Source organism: Mus caroli, unplaced genomic scaffold (assembly GCF_978045245.1).
Source record: "Mus caroli unplaced genomic scaffold, Mus_caroli_1 scaffold_12, whole genome shotgun sequence".
NCBI classification, from domain to species: Eukaryota; Metazoa; Chordata; class Mammalia; order Rodentia; family Muridae; genus Mus; species Mus caroli.
Window position 1 is genome coordinate 23,852,147 of NW_028227267.1, and position 18,170 is coordinate 23,870,316.

Genomic DNA, 18,170 nt, shown 5'->3' on the forward strand with positions numbered 1-18,170 from the left:
TCGGCCTCAGATCCTTGCCGTGGGTATCACACCTGGCTGCTGACCCCAAGGGTGGTTGGATGCATGGAGGGGAGTGAGTGGGTGGATGGCCGGGTGGGTAGTTGAGTAGATAAGTGGTGTTATGGTTTACATCTGGAGTGTCACCACAAGCCCATGTAATTAAAGCCTGGTCACCAGTCTGTTGCCCTAGTAGGAGGTGATGGAACCTCAGAAGGTTGGGTGAAGTGTAAGGAACTTGGGCCACTAAGGGCCACGCCCTTGAAGGGAATCCTCTCTGTGTCTCTGTGTCTGTGTCTCTGTCTGTCTCTGTCTCTCTGTCTCTCTGTCTCTCTGTCTCTCTCTCATACACACACACACATACACACACATTCTCTCTCCCTCTCCCCACCTCCTTCACTCTCTTTCTGAAACAGGGTCTCCTGTATCCCAAGCTGGCCTTGAACTCCTGATCTTCATTTCTCTACCACCCCAGTGCTGGGAATCACAGGAATGAGCCACCATTTGCATCTCTCTGTCCTCCCCCCCACCCTCTCTTCCTTCTCCAGTCCTCCTTCAGTTTTTAACTTTCTTTCTTTCTTTTTCTTTTTTGTTTTTGTTTTGTTTTGTTTTGTTTTTGAGATGGAGTCTTTTATGTTCCCAGGCTGGTCAGCACCTCTCTATATAACCTAAGCTGACCTCAATTATCTTGCTTCTGCCTTCCAATTGCTGGCTTACAGGCATGTGTCACCATGCCTGGCTCTTTTTCCTTTTGGGCTACCATAAGGTAAACAGACTTCTGCTGGTACATGCTCCTACCATGATGGATTGCACCACTACACAAACACAGTGTCAGAGCCAAGCAGCCATAGGTTGACTTTGGAAGTGTGAGCCAACATGAACGCCCCCTCTTGTTACTGTATAAGTGTGTGATGTCCTCCAGTCCTCCAAGCGTTTAAACACTCAGTCCACCAGATAGTAGCACTGTGTTTGGGGAAGTCATAGAACCTTTAAGGGGTGGGGCCTAGCTGGAGGAAGTGGTCACTAGGGGGCATGTCTTCATGAGTTAGACTAGACCTGCTTCCCGCTCCAGTTTCTGCTTCTGATCTTTCGATATGAGGAACCCATGTGGCAAGCTCCTACCACCCCTGACCAAGGTCATTCCAGCTACATGTGTGTCCCACCATGATGAACTATATCCTCTCAAACCCTCCTCCCTTTCTCCTTGTCACCACGATGAGAGAAGGAGCTCTTGAGCCATGACCCCTGATGTAAGACATCCCTGGATTTTAGCCTCACCCCACTGCACCCCTCCTGATGACTTGGAGATCCTTCGCTCATCATCAGTTGTGGATTCCCCAAGGTGTCACCCCAACCAACTCTGTCCCACATTTGTCTCATCTGAGGCCCCCGGGAAGTTGTCTTCTTAACAGCCATGCTGCTTCCTGAGTGGTGGCTCATGAAGGCTCTCAGAGACTAACAGTCATTTCGGTTTACATGGTGGGCTTTATTGTCCCGGTCCTTCCCACAAGCCCCATTCTGTGTCCTTTCTCCAGGCCACCCAGGCCTTCTACTTCAGCAGCAGCTGGCATGCTACTCAGAACAAGCTGGGGACAATATAGTCAGTATGGACACCATCAATTAGCCCTTCTCCATTGTTATGGACAAACCAGCAGGTGACCTTGGTGCCAACACTGGCATCCTTCCTATAATCTTTCTGGGAGCCCCTGGGAGGAAAGAAAGAGATGCTGTAAGGCACGGGGTGAGCAACTTGTCTGCGGACATCGTGGACCGAAAGTTGAAGGAGATTCTTTTTAGTGGTTTTGCAGTGCTAGGATTAAATCCAGGGCCCCACCTGTCCCAGGCAAGTGCTTTACCACCTTGCTGCATCCCTCCACCTAACTCCTGAAAATTTTTTGATATATTATTTTTTATTTGATATTTTAGTGTTTAAGGCAGGGTCTCCTGTAGCCTAGGCTGGCCTTGAACTTGCTAAATAGCCAAGGACCTGAACTCCTGATCTTCCTACCTCCACCTCTAAGGACTGAGATTGCAGGCACAGGCCACCGTGCCTGGCTTAAGGTTGAAGAGACTAGAGTTCTTTTGTCAAGAATGTGATGTGTCATGTGATTGTTCTTTCGAGGGAGCCAGGTTTGAGCTAATCCTTAATTAGGAGGCATCTAAGAGGGTCAAAACCTCAAAAAGAAGTAAGGGTACCCCGGAGAAAACATGAGCCTGCCAAACTGGGTGCCATGGCATGGAGGGTTCTTTCTTCCTGTCTTGGTACCAGGTGGGGTGAAGGTGTCAGAGATGCCACCTCACCTTGTGACAGTCAACCGATAATTCTTCACCACCATTGTGGCATCTGGCTTCGTAGGGTCAGAGCCTGGGTGGATGCCAAACACTTCAAAGTCAAAGGGTTGGAAGAACTGGCCTGCGAATGAAAACATTAACAGTGAGCCTCTGTCTGTTGCCAGGGGGGGCGGGCCGTGGCCCCTGGCTTTTCAGGACTGGAGCAAAGGCTGAACAGGCATGTTGTAAACCAGGTAGGGTGGCTAGGTGGCTTGTTGCACATCTATTCGCAGTGCTTCCTTGTAACTAAGCAGCCTGCAGTCTTAGCGTGCCATACCCAGCAGCCCATGTGTCTGTGCTGACATCCGGTGACTGTCCACCACGTAGAACCCTAGGAAGTCCTGGTGAACTGGATGTTTCTTCCAAACCTGGTGTAGGACGATCACAAAGCTAATCCCATCTCCAAAGGACACCACCATATTCTTTTTCCTGTTGATTGTTACAGACAGCCTAGGAGAGAAGAGGAGGAGGTCTAGGCAGGGAGGCCATGCGGCCGTGGCATTAACCGTCTGAATCAAGGGCTTTTCCACAAGGCCTCCAAAGTGTATGTCACCTGACGGCACACAGATGCCAGACACTATCTCAATGTTGGGATAAGACTACCACAGATATGTTATCTGTGCCCTCTACAGAGTGGACCTTGGTTCTTCTGGGGGCAGGAAAGAGGTCTAGAAACCCATAGGCCTGGGACCAGATCAGGCCCTGTGTGGTCCTGGGCAGGCTGTACCCTCTTTGAGCCTAGTGGGAATAGTGGGATCCCTGGGACTCTAAAACAAGAAGAGCTATGAAGCTTTGGAATCGGCAGATTCAGCAAGAGAAGTCGCAAGTTCTTCCTTCTGCCTACCTCCCCTCCTTCCCTCCTTTCCTGCTTAGTTTTTTAAATTAATTTAATTAATTTAATTAAAATTAATTAATTTAATTTTTAAAAAATATTTTAAGTGCCGGGCGTGGTGGCACACGCCTTTAATCCCAGCACTCGGGAGGCAGAGGAAGGCGGATTTCTGAGTTCAAGGCCAGCCTGGTCTACAGAGTGAGTTCCAGGACAGCCAGGGCTACACAGAGAAACCCTGTCTTGAAAAACAAACAAACAAAAAAAATATTTTGAGTAAAACATATTTTATACAATATACTTTTATCATGTTTCCCTTCCCCATCTCCTTCCAGATCTTCCCAACCCAGCTATATATTCCTGCCCATTCCTCAGACATGCACACAGATAAATGATAGATAGATAGATAGATAGATAGATAGATAGATAGATAGATAGATAATAGATAGGTAGATGATAGATATATGATATATAGATATATAGATAGATGATAGATACACAAAAACAAAATCAAAATAAACACAAACAAGCAAAAGACCAATAAAACAAACAAGCAAACAAAACAAAACAAAAGATCCACAAAAGCAAAGTAAAACAAAACATGGAGTCTGGGCTGGAGAGATGGCTCAGCGGTTAAGAGCACTGACTGCTCTTTCAGAGGTCCTGAGTTTCATTCCTAGGAACCACATGATGGCTCATCGCCATCTGTAATAAGATCCGATGCCCTCTTCTGGTGTGTCTGAAGACAGCTACAGTGTACTCATATACATTAAATGAATAAAATCTAAGAAAAAAAGTTCTAAAAAAAAAAGCAAAACACCATGGAGTGGATTTTGCATTGGCTAACTACTCCTGGGCGTGGGCTGCCCTGGAACATAGTTGTTACACCCAGTGACATTCCACTGGAGAAAACGGACTCTTCCTTTGCCATGAGGTATCAACTTCAAGTAGTTTCTTGGAGAGGGGTAGGACTTGGAGTCCCCTTGCCCTTCTCCATGCTGACACCTCATCTGGCCTCATCTATGCAGGTCTCGTTCAAGTTCCAGGCACAGTCTCTGTGAGCTCGCACGCTAGGCTGGAACTTGTCATGTAACCCAGGCCAACCTGGAGCTTTTGGGATCATCTTGGTTCTGTCTCCCAGTTGCTGGGATTAAAGATGTTTGCAATCACACTCAACCCTCCTGTCCGTCTAGGAATGGGTTGCAAGGGCTGGTGAAATTGCTCAATGCACAACGGTGCTTCCTACACAAGCCAGGTGGCCTGAGTTCAGCCTCCAGAACCCATGTAACTCAGGCAGAAGGAAAGAGAACTGAGTTCACAAAGTCGTCCTCTGACTTACTCACGACATGTGCTGTAAGTGGCATGGAGCAAGGGGCAGAGGGAGAAATACTGATGATGATGATGATGATGATAGATAAAATTTTAGAGATGGCGCCTTGTTATATTACCAAGGCCAGTCTTAAACTTGTGGCCTCAAGCAATCCTTTGCCCTTAGGCCTCCTGAGCACTGGACTATGTGTGTGCCTCTGCATTTGGCTTCCACCTAAGGCTTTCATGCTGTCATGGCTGTCCTCAAAGTGAGTCCTGCATACTGTCCAGCTACAAATTTTGGCTGTGGCAGGGGTCTCAGGATTGGTGCTCTATCCCACGGTTTCCATCCTTCGGGATCTGAATTCAGGCTGTCAGTCTCTCCTGTGACTCTTGTGGGAATCCTGCATTTCCCTTCCTCCTCAGCCTTGGAGGTACAGAGAACTTACCCGGTCTGTGTGACCGTGACTGTGTCTAGCCAACTGAACGTGCTCAGCTCGGCCCCAGTCCCTAGGATGATTTTCTCCGTGGTCACCTCAACCCGGAAGTCCATCCAAGCATTGGTAATGCCCAGTTTGCCAAAATAAGTTTTCCCTGTCCTGGAAGAAGCGCTACTTCCCTTATCTCCGATGATCTGTCCGGTCACAGTGATACCTGCCGGAAGGGTGAGCCAAGAAGAGAGACTAGTGAGGTCTTTGAATCTGTTATGGCTTGTAGGGATGTCTTCCTCTTTAGCAAGGTAATCTGAGGGGAAACAGAGGCAGAGCCCCAAGGAAACACCAGAGGGTCAGAGCCAAATTCCACGCTAGAAGCTTCGGGTCTGGGGTATGCTGGGATATTGTGGACCTTCTCTCTTTCCTGGGTCAGGGAGTGTTGTGAGAGAGAAAAACTGCTCCCAATATACAGGCCAGGCTTCCCATATCTACCATTCTCTAATAGCATTAGACACCATAGTGGGTCTGTCCCTAATAGCACTAGGTGCTTAGTGGGTCTTGCTGTTTGGCTGGCCCCTCCTCTCTTGTGCAGAGTGTTCTGTATATGAAGACGAATAATTACTCAAGTCAGGAGGATCTGGTCTATGGACTCACCTGGGCTCTCAGATCCTGACAGAAAGCACCCCAGCTTGTAGCCCCACCTGTGACTGGGTCCTGAATCAGGCGCAGCACGGTGCCAGGCTTCTCGTCGATGTTGAAGCAGATGCTGTCGTTTTTTCCCGGGACTTGGATGATAAAGTGGGGGTCCCCATCCACTGAGAGCACATCAGAGAATGGGCTGACACCCTGTGCCACAAGACTTCCCTGGCCTCCTGGACTTCCCAGGACTCCTGGGCCTGTGGGCAGGAGCAAGACACCCGTAACACTGAACCTTGACCAGGGGAGGAGCCAAGCAACTCACCATAATAGTAGGGGCTCTGACTGGACTGCTGACTGGCTACGGAGCAAAGGGAGACCAGATTGAACAAAGCAAGCTGTCCTGGGGAGATCTGGGACCTCCATTCGGAATTTGGCTTATACCTCTCCCAATCTGATCCCCCAGTGATTTCCTTCCCTCTCTCCCCTCCACCAGCATGCAGACGCCCCAGGACACCTGGTCAATCGGCCTGTGACAGAGGTTGATTGAGGAAACACTACAGGAGGGGCCGGAGCAGGGAAGGCTCTGGGTGCAGCCTCATGTACTCACTCAAGAAGGACATGGTCTTGGTCTCAGCGATGGCTAGTAAAACATCAAAGGGCAGGCATGAGCAACAGCCAAGGGCTTCCCCCAGCTCCCAGTCCTGTACTTCCTGTTGGCCTGAAGGCTACTGGTCCCCACCAGGGCCCCAACATTGGTGGACTTGCCCAGGGAATCCCTTTCAGAGCTGTTGGTAGTGCAGGTGTCATATAAAATGACAGGAGCATATTTTGATGTGGCTAAAATGTAAATCTATCACATCATCAGCCTACCCTTCATGAACAATGTTCACAGTTCTCTGTGAACTCTTCAGCCCCTAGATGGGATAGGGTGAGACCCATAATGTCTGTTGTTCCTTCATGGTTGGTTGCTCCCGAGGGGAAATGGTGACCTAATGTACTTGTGTTCCTTGGAGATTCAGGTGGGCAGCTTGTCAGGGGCTGAGGCTTGCTTGGCATTAGCGCGCTGGAGGGGTGCAGTGTTCTGATTTCACAGTGAGAGAGATGTGGGGAGCCTTGGGTCCCAGACACCTTCAGCATGGGCACTGGGCCCAAGTGCCTCTAGGCCTATGTCCCAGATCAGCTACTGGCTGAGTCCTCTCTGGACTTCGTGCACTCACATAATGAGAGTTGGAAAAGAGTCACATATGGGTTGCTAGGGGTCATGTAAAAGTGCTAGATATCAAAATTAATCGTTTTTGCAGATTAATAGGACACTGTCATTGATTGGCCCATCTTGAGATAAGGAAGGCATCTTCAATTTAATGAATGGGAACCCTGAGACTTGGCGTGAGTCTGAAAGCACTCTTCAGTCCCTCTCTCCCTCCTTTTATGCCTCCCTCCCTTTCCCGATCCCTCCCTCCCTCCCTCCCCTACTCTCTCCCTCCATCCATCACATGAAGCTTACCTTCTAACATGCAGTCATAGCGTGGGAGAAAGAAGAAAAGCCATATTAGACATAGGCTACTGACTAAGGCCATTGCAACCAGTGAGGGTGCTCTGTGGCCTGGCTTAGAGCTAGCTTTGTCCCCGTTGGGTGTCCCCTAGAACCAAGCACTCCTAGAAAACAGCGACTGTGCCACTCAGTGCCAGGCTATGAAGTCGCTATATACATTTGGGGCTCTCCTGGTGAGTACAATTGAGGTCTTGTTAAAGATATTTGGTCTTGGATTCCAGATCTCAGGGCCTCTTTTCTCACACATCCCAGGACCCTGATAGTTTGTCACAGGTCTAAATTTGGGGCTAGGAGCACCTCTTGTCTAATTGTCCCTAGATGGAGTGCTCTCTTGGCTTCCATCCCTTGAGAGACTTAGAGACTCCTACTGGCCCCCACACCACACCTCTGATAACCACTTCACTCTTTCCATACCCCTGTGATACTTCCAAATATGCCCCCCTTCAAAAGGTCTGGCATCCCCAGCCTAGCCAAGTCCTCTGTTGGGATTCTAGGGTCCAGGATCTTAGAGGGAAGATCCTAGAGTCTGGCCTTCTCTCCCTGTGCCCACCTTCCCCAGGCTTGTCAGCAATGGATGTCTGGTCTTCATTGTCCTCAGGCTTGGTCACCACCATGGAGGTCAGTGGGGTTACAAAGTGGTACTTGAGGGACAGATCCAGGGCCTCCGCTGTGATGTTCTCCTTCTCATCCCCTTTGGCATTCTTGCTGGAAGGAGGAACAGCTCAGAGTCAGCCCAGAACACACCATACTGCTTCCTTTTCCCATTAACTCCCCAACCAGACCATACTCTCCAGGGGCAGCCAGGGACCATCTCCCCTCTCTCCACTGCCCACATCCTTGCTTCTGCTCAGTGGAGCTCACTGGAGTGGGGGGCGGACACATTGTCCTCTCAAGGGTGCTCAGCTACACCCTCAGGGTGTTGGGGCTTGCCCCCCATCACTGCTCTTCAATCTCCCTATCACTGGGTGGTGCTGATGAAGAGAAAAAGCTAAGGACCTCCCCTGCCCTAGAGGCACTCTCAGCCTTCAGCAGTGCTTGCTGGTTGAGATGGGCAAGCAGGAGGGGTGGGACACAAGGGAACATCCTTCCTCACATGTTCACAGTGACATCCTTCCTCAGTGGGTGGCTGTCTTACTCCTCTGGCTTTGCCAGAACACAATCAGAGCTGTGGACGGTGCTAGGCAGCTGGGTGTTCCTCAAGGTGAGGGTAGGCCAACTCACCGTTTCTCCAGTAGCTGCTCAATAGTGAGGTAGGCCCAGAGTCGCTCAATGTAGTCCCCAAAAATGTAGCCTTGCTCCTTCAGGGCCGCATCCATTTCCTCCATGTCTACCTCCTCTGTGAAGGTCAGGTCATTCAAGGCCTAGGTGGGGAAATGGGGCAAGTGAGAGACTTGAGAGCCAGATTGTAGAGCTGTGGTGGCTGGGTTCAGAGGACACCACTCCAAGGAAGCCTTGGGTCTGTCACTGCCAACCCTTCATTCCCAGCATGCCCCGGGCATCTGTTCCCACTCACCCCATGGCCCTTCACATCTGCTTTGAAGTTGTCCATGTTCCTGTCCACCAGGCGCCCTGCTACAACAATCTCAGAGCCATCGTAGAAGTGGGGGTAACTGTTCCTGGTGAGGTCTAGGATGGCATTCTCGGGGTATTCCACCTCCACATTAGTCAGCAGTGGATTAGCTACCTCTTCATAGAAGCCCTGTAAGTCAGATCAGGGATCCAGTCACCTCAGACCTCCCAGGGGAGACATGGAGAAGCCCGGGATAGGTTGGTCTCACAAATGCTACAAGGTGGCATTTGGTTCTCAAGGGCTGAATAGATCCTTTCCCTTGGTCTTCATTTCTAAATAGTCCTGGCTGTGCCCTGGAGTCTACAAAGGCACAGTCTCCTACGAGGTCACTGTCTGTATGAGTATGCTGTAGCTGTCTTCAGACACACCAGAAGAGGGCATCCAATCCCATTATAGGTGGTTCTGAGCCACCATGTGGGAATTGAACTCAAGACCTCTGGAAGAGCAGTGAGTTTTCTTAACTGATGAGCCATCTCTCCAGCCCATAAATGTTAAGCTCTTAAGCTTCTTTTTATATTATTATTGTTATTATTATTATTATTATTATGTTTTACAAAACAGGGCTTTTCTGTGTAGCCCTGGCTGTCCTAGAACTCTCTCTGTAGACTAGCCTGGCCTTGAACTCACAGAGATCTGCCTGCTTCTGCCTCCCCAGTGCTGGGATTAAAGGTGTGTGCCACCACTGCCTGGCTGTCCCCACCGTCTTAAAGACTAGAGGGGACAAAAGGAAAGGACATAATTCTGGGTGCAGAACGTTAGATAAAGAAATATTAGCCAGAGAAAGGGGTGTGGTCAGAGGGGAGGAAAGCCCTGGAGTCCCCTACATGTCGGGGTGTGGTCCACCACCAGTGGGAGGCCTAGATTCAGATTGAAGAGTGTGGCTCACAGTTACATTTGGCTAGCAAATATTTTTAAATACTGTTTTATTGAAAAAAGATCTGTGTCTGTCATGAGTCAGATTTGTACTGCACTTCCAACAGCCTAATCCTCAGAGTGCAACCTTATTTGGAGGTAAATTCTCTATACAGATAATCCAATGATGTCATGAAGTTGGGCCCTAGTCCAGTATCCCTTGTGCCCTTATAAAAAGAGGAAACTGGATACAGACACACAATGAAAAGAATGCATGGGAAGGCCCAAGAAGAAGAGGATTGTGACAAGTCAAAAATTGAAGCCTATGCAGACCTTTCCCTCAGAAAGGAACCAACCCCTGTCACCTGATCTCATACTTGTAGCCTCTAAGACTGTGAGACAGTGTTTCTGTTATTTAAGCCACCTTGTCAGTGGCCATATTATTCCTTACGACAGACTTAATAAACCGTTGTCCTGTGAAATGTTTGGGCATGCTTACATAAAAACGTCTCATTGCTCGTGAGACAAATACAGAAGGTCCTGTGCTTGATCTACCAGTCCTGCAGAGGAGGCAACTCAGTTTTATATAGAATAGAACAAGATGCAGCCAGGGGTGCACTTTAACAGAGAGGAGGCTCCATCTGACACCTGAAGTTGTCACGTGGAAAGAGCTGCCTGAGAAATAGCGTGTGAGGTAAAATGTACCTGCAGCTGCAAGTTGGCATCAGAATCTTCATAAATGCGCCGGGCAAGCCCATGGTTCTCCAGGGCCAGAGTCTCCAGGAAATTATAATTCAGATTGTTGCCAAAACCCAGGTTATACAAAGGGAACTTGCCCCCGATGGCATTCCGGACGTTTTCCTGGATCTTTTCCGGTCTGCTCTCACCTGTAGAAAGCGCAGTTCATGTTGGGGATCATCTCCACGGCTCTGCTGGGGAGACCTGGCTCTTTACATACAGAGCTCATAGGGATCCCTGACAAGGATAGGCATGTACCTGCCTTTAAGAGGCTCACAAGATGCTAGGGAACCCCAAGGAAAGACATCCAAGGTCTTGTAGTGAGCCAGCGACACAGGCAGGCAGGCAAGCAGACACGCCCTCACCTTGGGCTCAAGCCTCCCTCTCCCTCACCAATATTGGCATCCCCGTCTGTCAACATGATGACGATGGAGGTGCTCCTCTCTGGGACAGCGTGGTCCTCTCGGGCCTTGTTCAGCATTTCAATACCCTTCAGCAGCCCATCATTGATGTTGGTCACTGTACACCAACAGAGAGACAGAACCAGTGGGGTGCGGTGTGTCCTTGGGGCACCAGAGTACAAGGCTGTTGAAGGAGACTTGAGCAGTGGACCCTGCTCTTGTGCCAAGGACTGTGTCATCCTGGACATAGAAGTACTCAGAAAACATTGACATATGTGGACTTTCACACAGGCATCAAAGGGGTGCTAAGAGGTTCCAAGCATGTGAGATCATAGCAATTTGGCAAGAAGCCAGGTGGAGTCACCAGGAGTGGGAAGGAAATGGTATAGATGTCATGTCTGGTTTCCATAGGAAACAGGGTCCCTGTGCCTTATCACGATGAGACCAGGATGATGGGTTAGAAGTGTGGAGAACAGGTTTCCCTAGGAGGCAAGGGAGGCACTCTGGTGTGTGGTCTTCAAGTCTGATGTCTACCCCAAGGGAGAGATACAAAGGAGAGGGGCTGCCAGCACAAGAAAAGGGAACCAGCAGAGTATGCATCTGTCCCCTCCCCCCCAGCTCACTGCTTTGATCGTGGATGTTCTTCACAAATGTCCTGGCCTCCTCGAGGTTTGCAGGGGTGGCTTGAACTAGGTGATCTTTCCAGGTGGTCACACCAGTGCTGAAGAGAATGAAATTCAGGTAGTCATCTTCTCTCACGTCATCCAGGATTTTAAGAAGGGCTTCCCTGGTCTGCGGGAAGAAGAAGACAAACAGACCATAAAGACACGCAAGAGAAATGAGCCAGTCACTTCTAGCTTAGGCTGACAGAGGATTGCCTACTAGCCCTATCCTTATGAGTTAGCAATGCCCAAGGCCCCCAAGGCTTTGCATATTCTTACATTCTGTCTGATCCTTCCTTTTCCACCAGAAATACTAGAATCTTCCCACTTAAAAAAATAATAATACAGGGCTATACAGAGAAACCCTGTCTTGAAAAACCAAAAAAAAAAATATAATAATAATAATAAAAGAATCTTGGGGCTGGAGAGATGGCTCAGCTGTTAAGGGCACTGGCTGTTCTTCCAAAGGTCTTGAGTTCAATTCCCAGCAACCACATAGTGGCTCAAAACCATAATGTGATCTGATGCCCTCTTCTGGCATGTGGGTGTATAAACAGATAGAATACTCATACATTAAAAATAATAATAATAATTTAAAAAACAAAATTTCTTCCTCCTCATGTTTCTACACCCCAGTGCTGCCCTGGGTGCTGGGAAGGTGTTGGATGAAGACAAACCTGCTGGATTTTCCGACCAGACATGGAGCCGCTGACATCAATCACAAAGACTATGTTCTTAGGCACCACTGGAAGGCCTTGGGGCGCGAAGAAGTGCACAAAGTAGCCATTGACTATCTGCACAGGTGGGAGAGAGGGGGAGGCCAATGCCTGTTTAACAATGCCTTGTCTTGCAAGTGAAAGTCAAACGTTTGTCATTTCCACTCTCCAGGAGCTGCTGTACAAGAGATCTGGTGCTAAAGGCAGGAGGAAGGACCACCGCTGGAGCCCCGTAGGATACTGGGCCTCTCCCCTCCGTGATGATGAATTAGCAAGCAAGCCTGGTAGAGCCATCGACCTCTACCTGCACATTCCCTGGAGACTCTCTGTTCACATCGTAGACGATGGTGAAGTCCCCGTTGAGGAGGGAGTCTGTACAGGTCGGGCATGAGCGCTGCTGGTCTAAGCTGGGCTTGAAAGACACGTGCCCCTGTGGGGAGAAGGGAAGAGCCTTGAGCTTGGTGAGGGTGGCCCACTGGTAGACAGAAAGAACAGACAGTTCTTCCTGGATAAAGCTGCTCCCAGACCCCATTTTTCTGAATACCTCCCTCCCTGGGTGACCAGAACCTGTCTGGGGTGGGGAGGTTGACATTTTCATTTAGTCTTTCTCCTCTCTTCTGACTGCCTCATCTTAACTCTTTAGCTCAGCTCCAGAAGTTACTCGGGCATGGGTGTTTTGCCCCATAAGAGAGAACCTTGTGCTGAGTGGTTTGCGCATTTGAGTTGGTACCCAAAGGACAGAAGGATGCAAGTGGGGAAGTGGGTGTTAGAGTGAAGGAGACTGGGAGCGTCCAGACCCTAGCAGCTCTCTTGAATGTAGGCTCTTTGAACGTCTCTCTGGAGAGCCTAGACAGCTGAGATTTGATCTTTATACTTCCCCATCTACTTCCCATTGGCACTGGGCTCCTGCCCTGGAATAGCACGGGGCTCAGTGACTTCTGTCAACTGCCCAGCACCAAGAATGATAATTAAAGCAGATATCCTGAATCTTGTACTGGCTGGTTTTGTGTGTCAACTTGACACAAGCTGGAGTTATCACAGAGAAGGGAGCTTCAGGTGAGAAAATGCCTCCATGAGATCCAGCTGTAAGGCATTTTCTCAATTAGTGATCAAGGCAGGAGGGCCCCTTGTGGGTGGGATCATCTCTGGGCTGGTAGTCTTGGGTTCTATAAGCAAGCAAGCCAGTAAGGAACATCCTTCCATGGCCTCTGCATCAGCTCCTGCTTCTTGACCTGCTTGAGTTCCAGTCCTGACTTCCTTTGGTGATGAACAGCAATGTGGAAGTGTAAGCTGAATAAATCCTTTCCTCCCCAACTTGCTTCTTGGTCATGATGTTTTGTCCAGGAATAGAAACCCTGACTAAAATAAATCTTCCACCTCTTAAAGCGGAGTCAGCAAAGCTAGCCTCAGTTTCTTGGTCTGCAAACCCACCCCCGTCTGTTTATTTGCCAGGGTAGAATGGAACTGGGCTTTATAAATGGCTTCCTGTCTCCCCATTGTCCTGGTAGTTGTTGAGACCCCAAATCTTCTAGCAGGTTAGCATTAGCACTCGCCCTGATGACCCAGTTGACTGAGGAGAACGGCAACATCACAGACAGACAACCCCCACCATGCTTAGATCGGCAAAGTCAAGGCTGATGGTCTACCCCCCGCACCCCAAGCCCCAGAGGTGTCTACATCACCTTCTTCCCTGAGAAGGACTTGGTGAGGGCACTTCCCAGGAGGTCATTAGTGATGAATGAGGCTTCAGCGTCTAGCATGCTAATGCCCTGTGGCTCGAAGATGTGCGCATCAATCTGAAATGGCCAAATGAAGGAGATGTCATACTGCAATGGTGCAGAGGTCTGGGACACATTCAAGGGGAATGACACGGGTCTGTGGTGACACAGGGAGCCTCCCAGATGATAGTGATGGCTACTAGCAAAGTTCAAAGGGTGTGGTGGCACAAAACATTTGCGTCATCTGTCTGCCATTGATCCTGAGTTCCACAACCACAGTACTTCTATTTCCTTTTCCTTTTAACCTTGATGTAGATAAAACAGACCAGTCGCACTGTCTCAGAAGTGTTTTGTGGTATGGTCCTCAAGGGCTCCGGTGCTGAAGCCTCCTCCCCTTGGCTCCCAACTGTTGTAGCTAAAGCCAAAGTGCTGCTTCCAACCCTCCTCAGCCAAGCACAGGGACTTGAAGATATGTCCTTGGCTCAGCTCTGAGATATGCTCTCCTTCTCCCACCTCGACCCTACTGCCCTTCCCCGGGATTTCTGTGGTTCCGAGCAGGGGATGCAGGAATGGCTGCTTACCTCAAAGTGTCTGACCAGTTGTTTGGGCTGGACCTTAAGGTACATCTCGTACTTGCCCTTGTTTCTCTTGAGCAGTTCTTCATAGGTTAGCTCAAAGGTGACTTTGCTGCCTGCAGCCACGTTGACAGACACTGTGAATTTCTCCAGTTTCCTCCCAGAGGCCCTAAGGGACAGGGGGTGCAAGACAGTCCTTAGCACAAAGACTTCAGGAACCCCTCCTTCATTGGCTCTGGGTTCAAGTCTCAGATCCTAGGTTAGAGACTTTCCTATCTATTCCAAACCTCAGTTGCTTTGCAATGGGATATTCTGGGGATACGTATGGTTACCATAGCAACAGTCATAGTTGCTTTCTTCTCTCAAAGCCCAAGAGCCACACTCACTTGACCAAACCGGCTGTCTTGCCCTGGGACACAGCCTTTTCGTATTGTTTCTGGGCAACTTCCTTCTCCTTGATGTTCCCGGGGTAGGTGACACCATCAATGGTCCTGCAGATCGAGTGTAGGGGAAGGGGCTGTCACACTGGGCCAGAACCCCACCACACCCCACCCCGGCAAGGAACTTAGAGTGAGCAGCTCTGGTGGTACCCACAAGGTGAAGTTGGTGATGAAGGCTGTCTTGGGCAGTTCCACATCAAAGGACACCTCCTTGGCTGTGTCTGCACGGTTGACAGCCCTTGTGGTGACAACATTGTGAGCAAAGCGGGAGGTCACCTTGCAGCTGATCTTGGTGCTATAAACCTCAATGCCATCCACCACCTGTGGGAGAGGTGGGCCAGGATCACTGGGTGGTAATTAGCTGAACTGCATCCTGGGAAACCAACTCACCAGCCTGGCTGCTTCCCTTCCCAATCCCCCCTCATGGGCTCTGAAGTCTTGCGGTGTCTTAGTCCTCCCAGTCATCCACACTGGGGATCTAGACAGTGCCCTTTATCCCACATTCAGTTGACTGCCACAATGCTCGTGTATTGCCTTCTTAATGCTGCAATCAGCACACAGCTGCAGCCGTCCAGATCTTTTAAAAGCTTGCCTCTGACTCAGCCCCTCTCCTAAGTGAAGTCTTCCCCGGGGCTCTTCTTCCGCCTGGCCCTAGGTTTTCCACACTCTTCTCCCATCTTACTCTTTCTATTTCCTATGTCCTTTGGTACTTTTATTCAAACACACACCTCCTTCCTGTGCCAAGTTCCCAGACACTCTCTTTCCAATAGGGGTGATAGAGCAGGGCATGTTGGGTAAAGAAAGAATCTAGATACTTTGTAACAGCGTGCTTCACCATCTGCTCCGTCCTCCAGCAGCCAAGTGCCAGCAAGAACTTGATCAGTGTGTGTGAAAGGAAGGTCCCCCCCCCTCCCTCGCCCCTCCCTGTGCTGACCCTGACAAAGCTGGAGGACCATGGCTACAGTGCTCTTTCCCAAGGGTCTTTGGGTCACATGGGGCTCTGCCAAGATGGGGCCATGAGCTGTTTTCCAGCTCTGGGACAGCTGCTGTTATGATCTGTACCTTTAGCAAGTGGACAAACACTCCATTCTGCCCCCCTCCACGCCCAGTCTGTGTTCCCCTGAAGTTCTTACCCCCTCTGGGAGGCTCCGTTTCTGTAAATCCAAAGATAAACAAAGAGGTCAGGGCAAGCACAAGCTCACCAGAGGCCTGGGAACAGGTTCTGGGCTAGGGCCAGGGCTCAGAGACACGGGTCCCTCCAGGCCATGAATTAGAGAGGGACAATGAATAGTTGGAGAAAGGGATGTGCCATCAGGTCACCTATGGAGGAGATCAGAAGATCCTAAGCTGCCTCCTGCTCCGTATGTCACCAACTTACTTGACCCCTCACTCTGTTCTCCCTTGCTCTGGTTGCTTTAGTCATCCTCCCAGGACACCTGCCTGCCCATCATGCTCAACCTAGCATTTTGTAGAGGCCTCTGCACCTGCTTTGCACCTAAGGTAGGCCTTTGTAGACCAAGATGAGAAGTTCACAATTCATCATCCATTTGACAGGTGGAGAAACTGAGGCCTGGGAGTTTGGGGAACTCTGCTTAGTGTTAAATAGCATGTTTGTTTATCAGTTCTGTCTGCAGCTCAGCTCAGCTCTCTGGAGTCCAACGATGTCCCAGTAACACACTGTCCAGTCCTTAGCTTCCTTTTCCCCTCACTCAGGGGACTTGGGGGGGAGGATTTTCTGCCCATATGACCCTCAAACTCCTGATATCAGATAGGAAGTTCGACTCACCCCAAGCAGCCGGAGGGGACTTCTCGGAAAGCCAGAGGTCTCCAAGCCAGAGAGCAGAGCCAAGACAAGGCAGGGCCACCACATAGTCCTCATTGCTGAGCACACGGGTCTGGCCTGCTTTCTTTATATATGCCAGCCCAGTGTTTTCCAAGCAGGGTCAAGGACCTGGACCATGGGGCCAGAGCTCAGGAAGCAGGCAGCAGCTCCGGGAACTGGGGGCGGGTGGAGTAACCACCCAGTGAGTCTGTGTGAAGAGGGCCCAGTGGATACAATAACAGTGTTGGGGCAGCACTCCTGATGTTCTGAAGTCTGGAGGCCCTCAGGAAGGCAGAAGCTGTGTGAACCAAGTGACCCCCACTCTCCCTGGTGAGGGTGGTGTGAGCTGCATTTAGAACAGCAGGCTTCTCTGCATCTAGGGCTCAGTGTTTTAGTCCTTACCACCCACATTGCCTCTAGTCTGGGCCTGGATCCCAGCTCCAGCCTTCACAAGGCAGCCACTCTTGGGGCTAGACCCCCCATGGCTGAGCCCTTTGTTCTATTACCTGATGTGTCTGCCAGGGACCCTGTAGCCTAGCTCCCTCTGAGATCTGATTCCAAACTGCTTCTCTCAGTGTCTCTCCCTGGACTGTGTGCCTGTCTTTCACTGTGTGTATCATCTCCCTCTGCCTGCCCAAAGGCCCTGGCTTCCCTCTTCCTTATTAGACAAAAGGTGCTCTTAATTAAGAAAAAAAAGAAAAAAAAAGCTCTGGATGTCTCTTAGACATCAAGTCCTTGTCATGTGATCATTCACAGTATGATAGCGTATTTCTTTTTTAAAAGATTTATTTTATTTTATTTTATTTTATGTGCATGTGTCCATTTGTCAGTGTGGGCATATGTGTATGTGAGTGTAGGTGCCTGACCCTAACATAGGTGCTGGAGACAGACTCAGTTTCTCTGCAAGAGTAGTAGAGGTTATCATTGAGCCATTTTCCCAGTTCCAACAGGTACTCTGGGAGTCCATCCTGTCACCTTATACTGGACTGTCCCTTCCTGGATAGGACAAGCCTTAATTTGCTCACTGTGTACCCTAGGACCCTGCCAGGGGTTCACTCTTGGCGATTTCTGCATGAGGGCTGGGACCTCCGGAGCCACACCAGGGTCCTACCGCCTCTGGCCTCTTTAGGACAGATGTCCCATGCTCACCATGGCATGACTTCTCTGAGTACTCTCCATGTGCTGAGCAGAGTAGACCCTTGTCTATCTGAGCTGAGGCCATACAGCACCGTGCTCTCCGCTGAAAGCTCTGAGCATGCCTGTCAGTCAGACATGCAGAGCTTGGGCATGCCTGTCAGACATTCGGAGCTCTAGCTACAGAAAGATGGCTGAGAGCAGACACGGAGAGGTGGGGTAGGCTGCAGAAAGGCTTAGCCTAATGATTAGACGTGGCAGGAGACACAAAGCAACAGTGACAGGGTTACCAAGTCAGCACAGAGGCTGGGGTGACAGGGGCAGCTGTGGAGAGACACCCCGCTGGGCAGCACCTACCTGTTCTTAAAAAAACAAAAACAAAAACAAAACACCAACACCTGAGAGAAGATCCCTCAAAACCAGGCCTCTTTGTTAGAGCTGGGCACGTCCCA

General features: G+C 49.9%; 1 protein-coding gene across 2 annotated transcripts; it reads right to left on the bottom strand.

Annotated features, from left to right (window-relative positions):
• Window positions 1-1,462: 1,462 nt before the first annotated feature.
• On the bottom strand, window positions 1,463-16,665 carry Itih3 (inter-alpha-trypsin inhibitor heavy chain 3). Of its 2 annotated transcripts, XM_085828502.1 has the most exons (21): window positions 16,549-16,665; window positions 15,896-15,916; window positions 14,917-15,083; window positions 14,709-14,813; window positions 14,329-14,491; window positions 13,712-13,825; window positions 12,334-12,459; window positions 11,991-12,107; window positions 11,275-11,443; window positions 10,644-10,769; window positions 10,218-10,399; window positions 8,604-8,789; window positions 8,312-8,451; window positions 7,641-7,795; window positions 6,146-6,178; window positions 5,861-5,896; window positions 5,601-5,714; window positions 4,915-5,119; window positions 2,606-2,778; window positions 2,299-2,410; window positions 1,463-1,703 (listed from the first exon to the last, which is right to left on the bottom strand). In XM_085828502.1, the coding sequence occupies exons 1-21, from the start codon at window positions 16,639-16,641 to the stop codon at window positions 1,574-1,576; spliced, it is 2,667 nt and encodes an 888-aa protein (XP_085684628.1). In that variant the 5' UTR covers window positions 16,642-16,665; the 3' UTR covers window positions 1,463-1,573. The 2 variants fall into 2 exon arrangements, with proteins under 2 accessions (XP_085684628.1, XP_085684629.1); XM_085828503.1 differs by lacking the exon at window positions 5,861-5,896 and having other exon boundaries at window positions 5,601-5,795.
• Between the last annotated feature and the right edge of the window lie 1,505 nt (window positions 16,666-18,170).

What these genes read in the sequence shown, in the direction of transcription:
- Itih3 (XM_085828503.1), bottom strand. Translation starts at nt 16,641, where the DNA reads ATGAGGACTATGTGGTGGCCCTGCCTTGTCTTGGCTCTGCTCTCTGGC. An exon ending in CAAGACCATGTCCTTCTTGA is followed by an intron (nt 5,796 to 6,145) that starts GTGAGTACATGA and finishes TCCTGCCCACAG; the next exon opens with GCCCAGGAGTCCTGGGAAGT. An exon ending in ACAGACACATGGGCTGCTGG is followed by an intron (nt 2,411 to 2,605) that starts GTATGGCACGCT and finishes TTTCATTCGCAG; the next exon opens with GCCAGTTCTTCCAACCCTTT.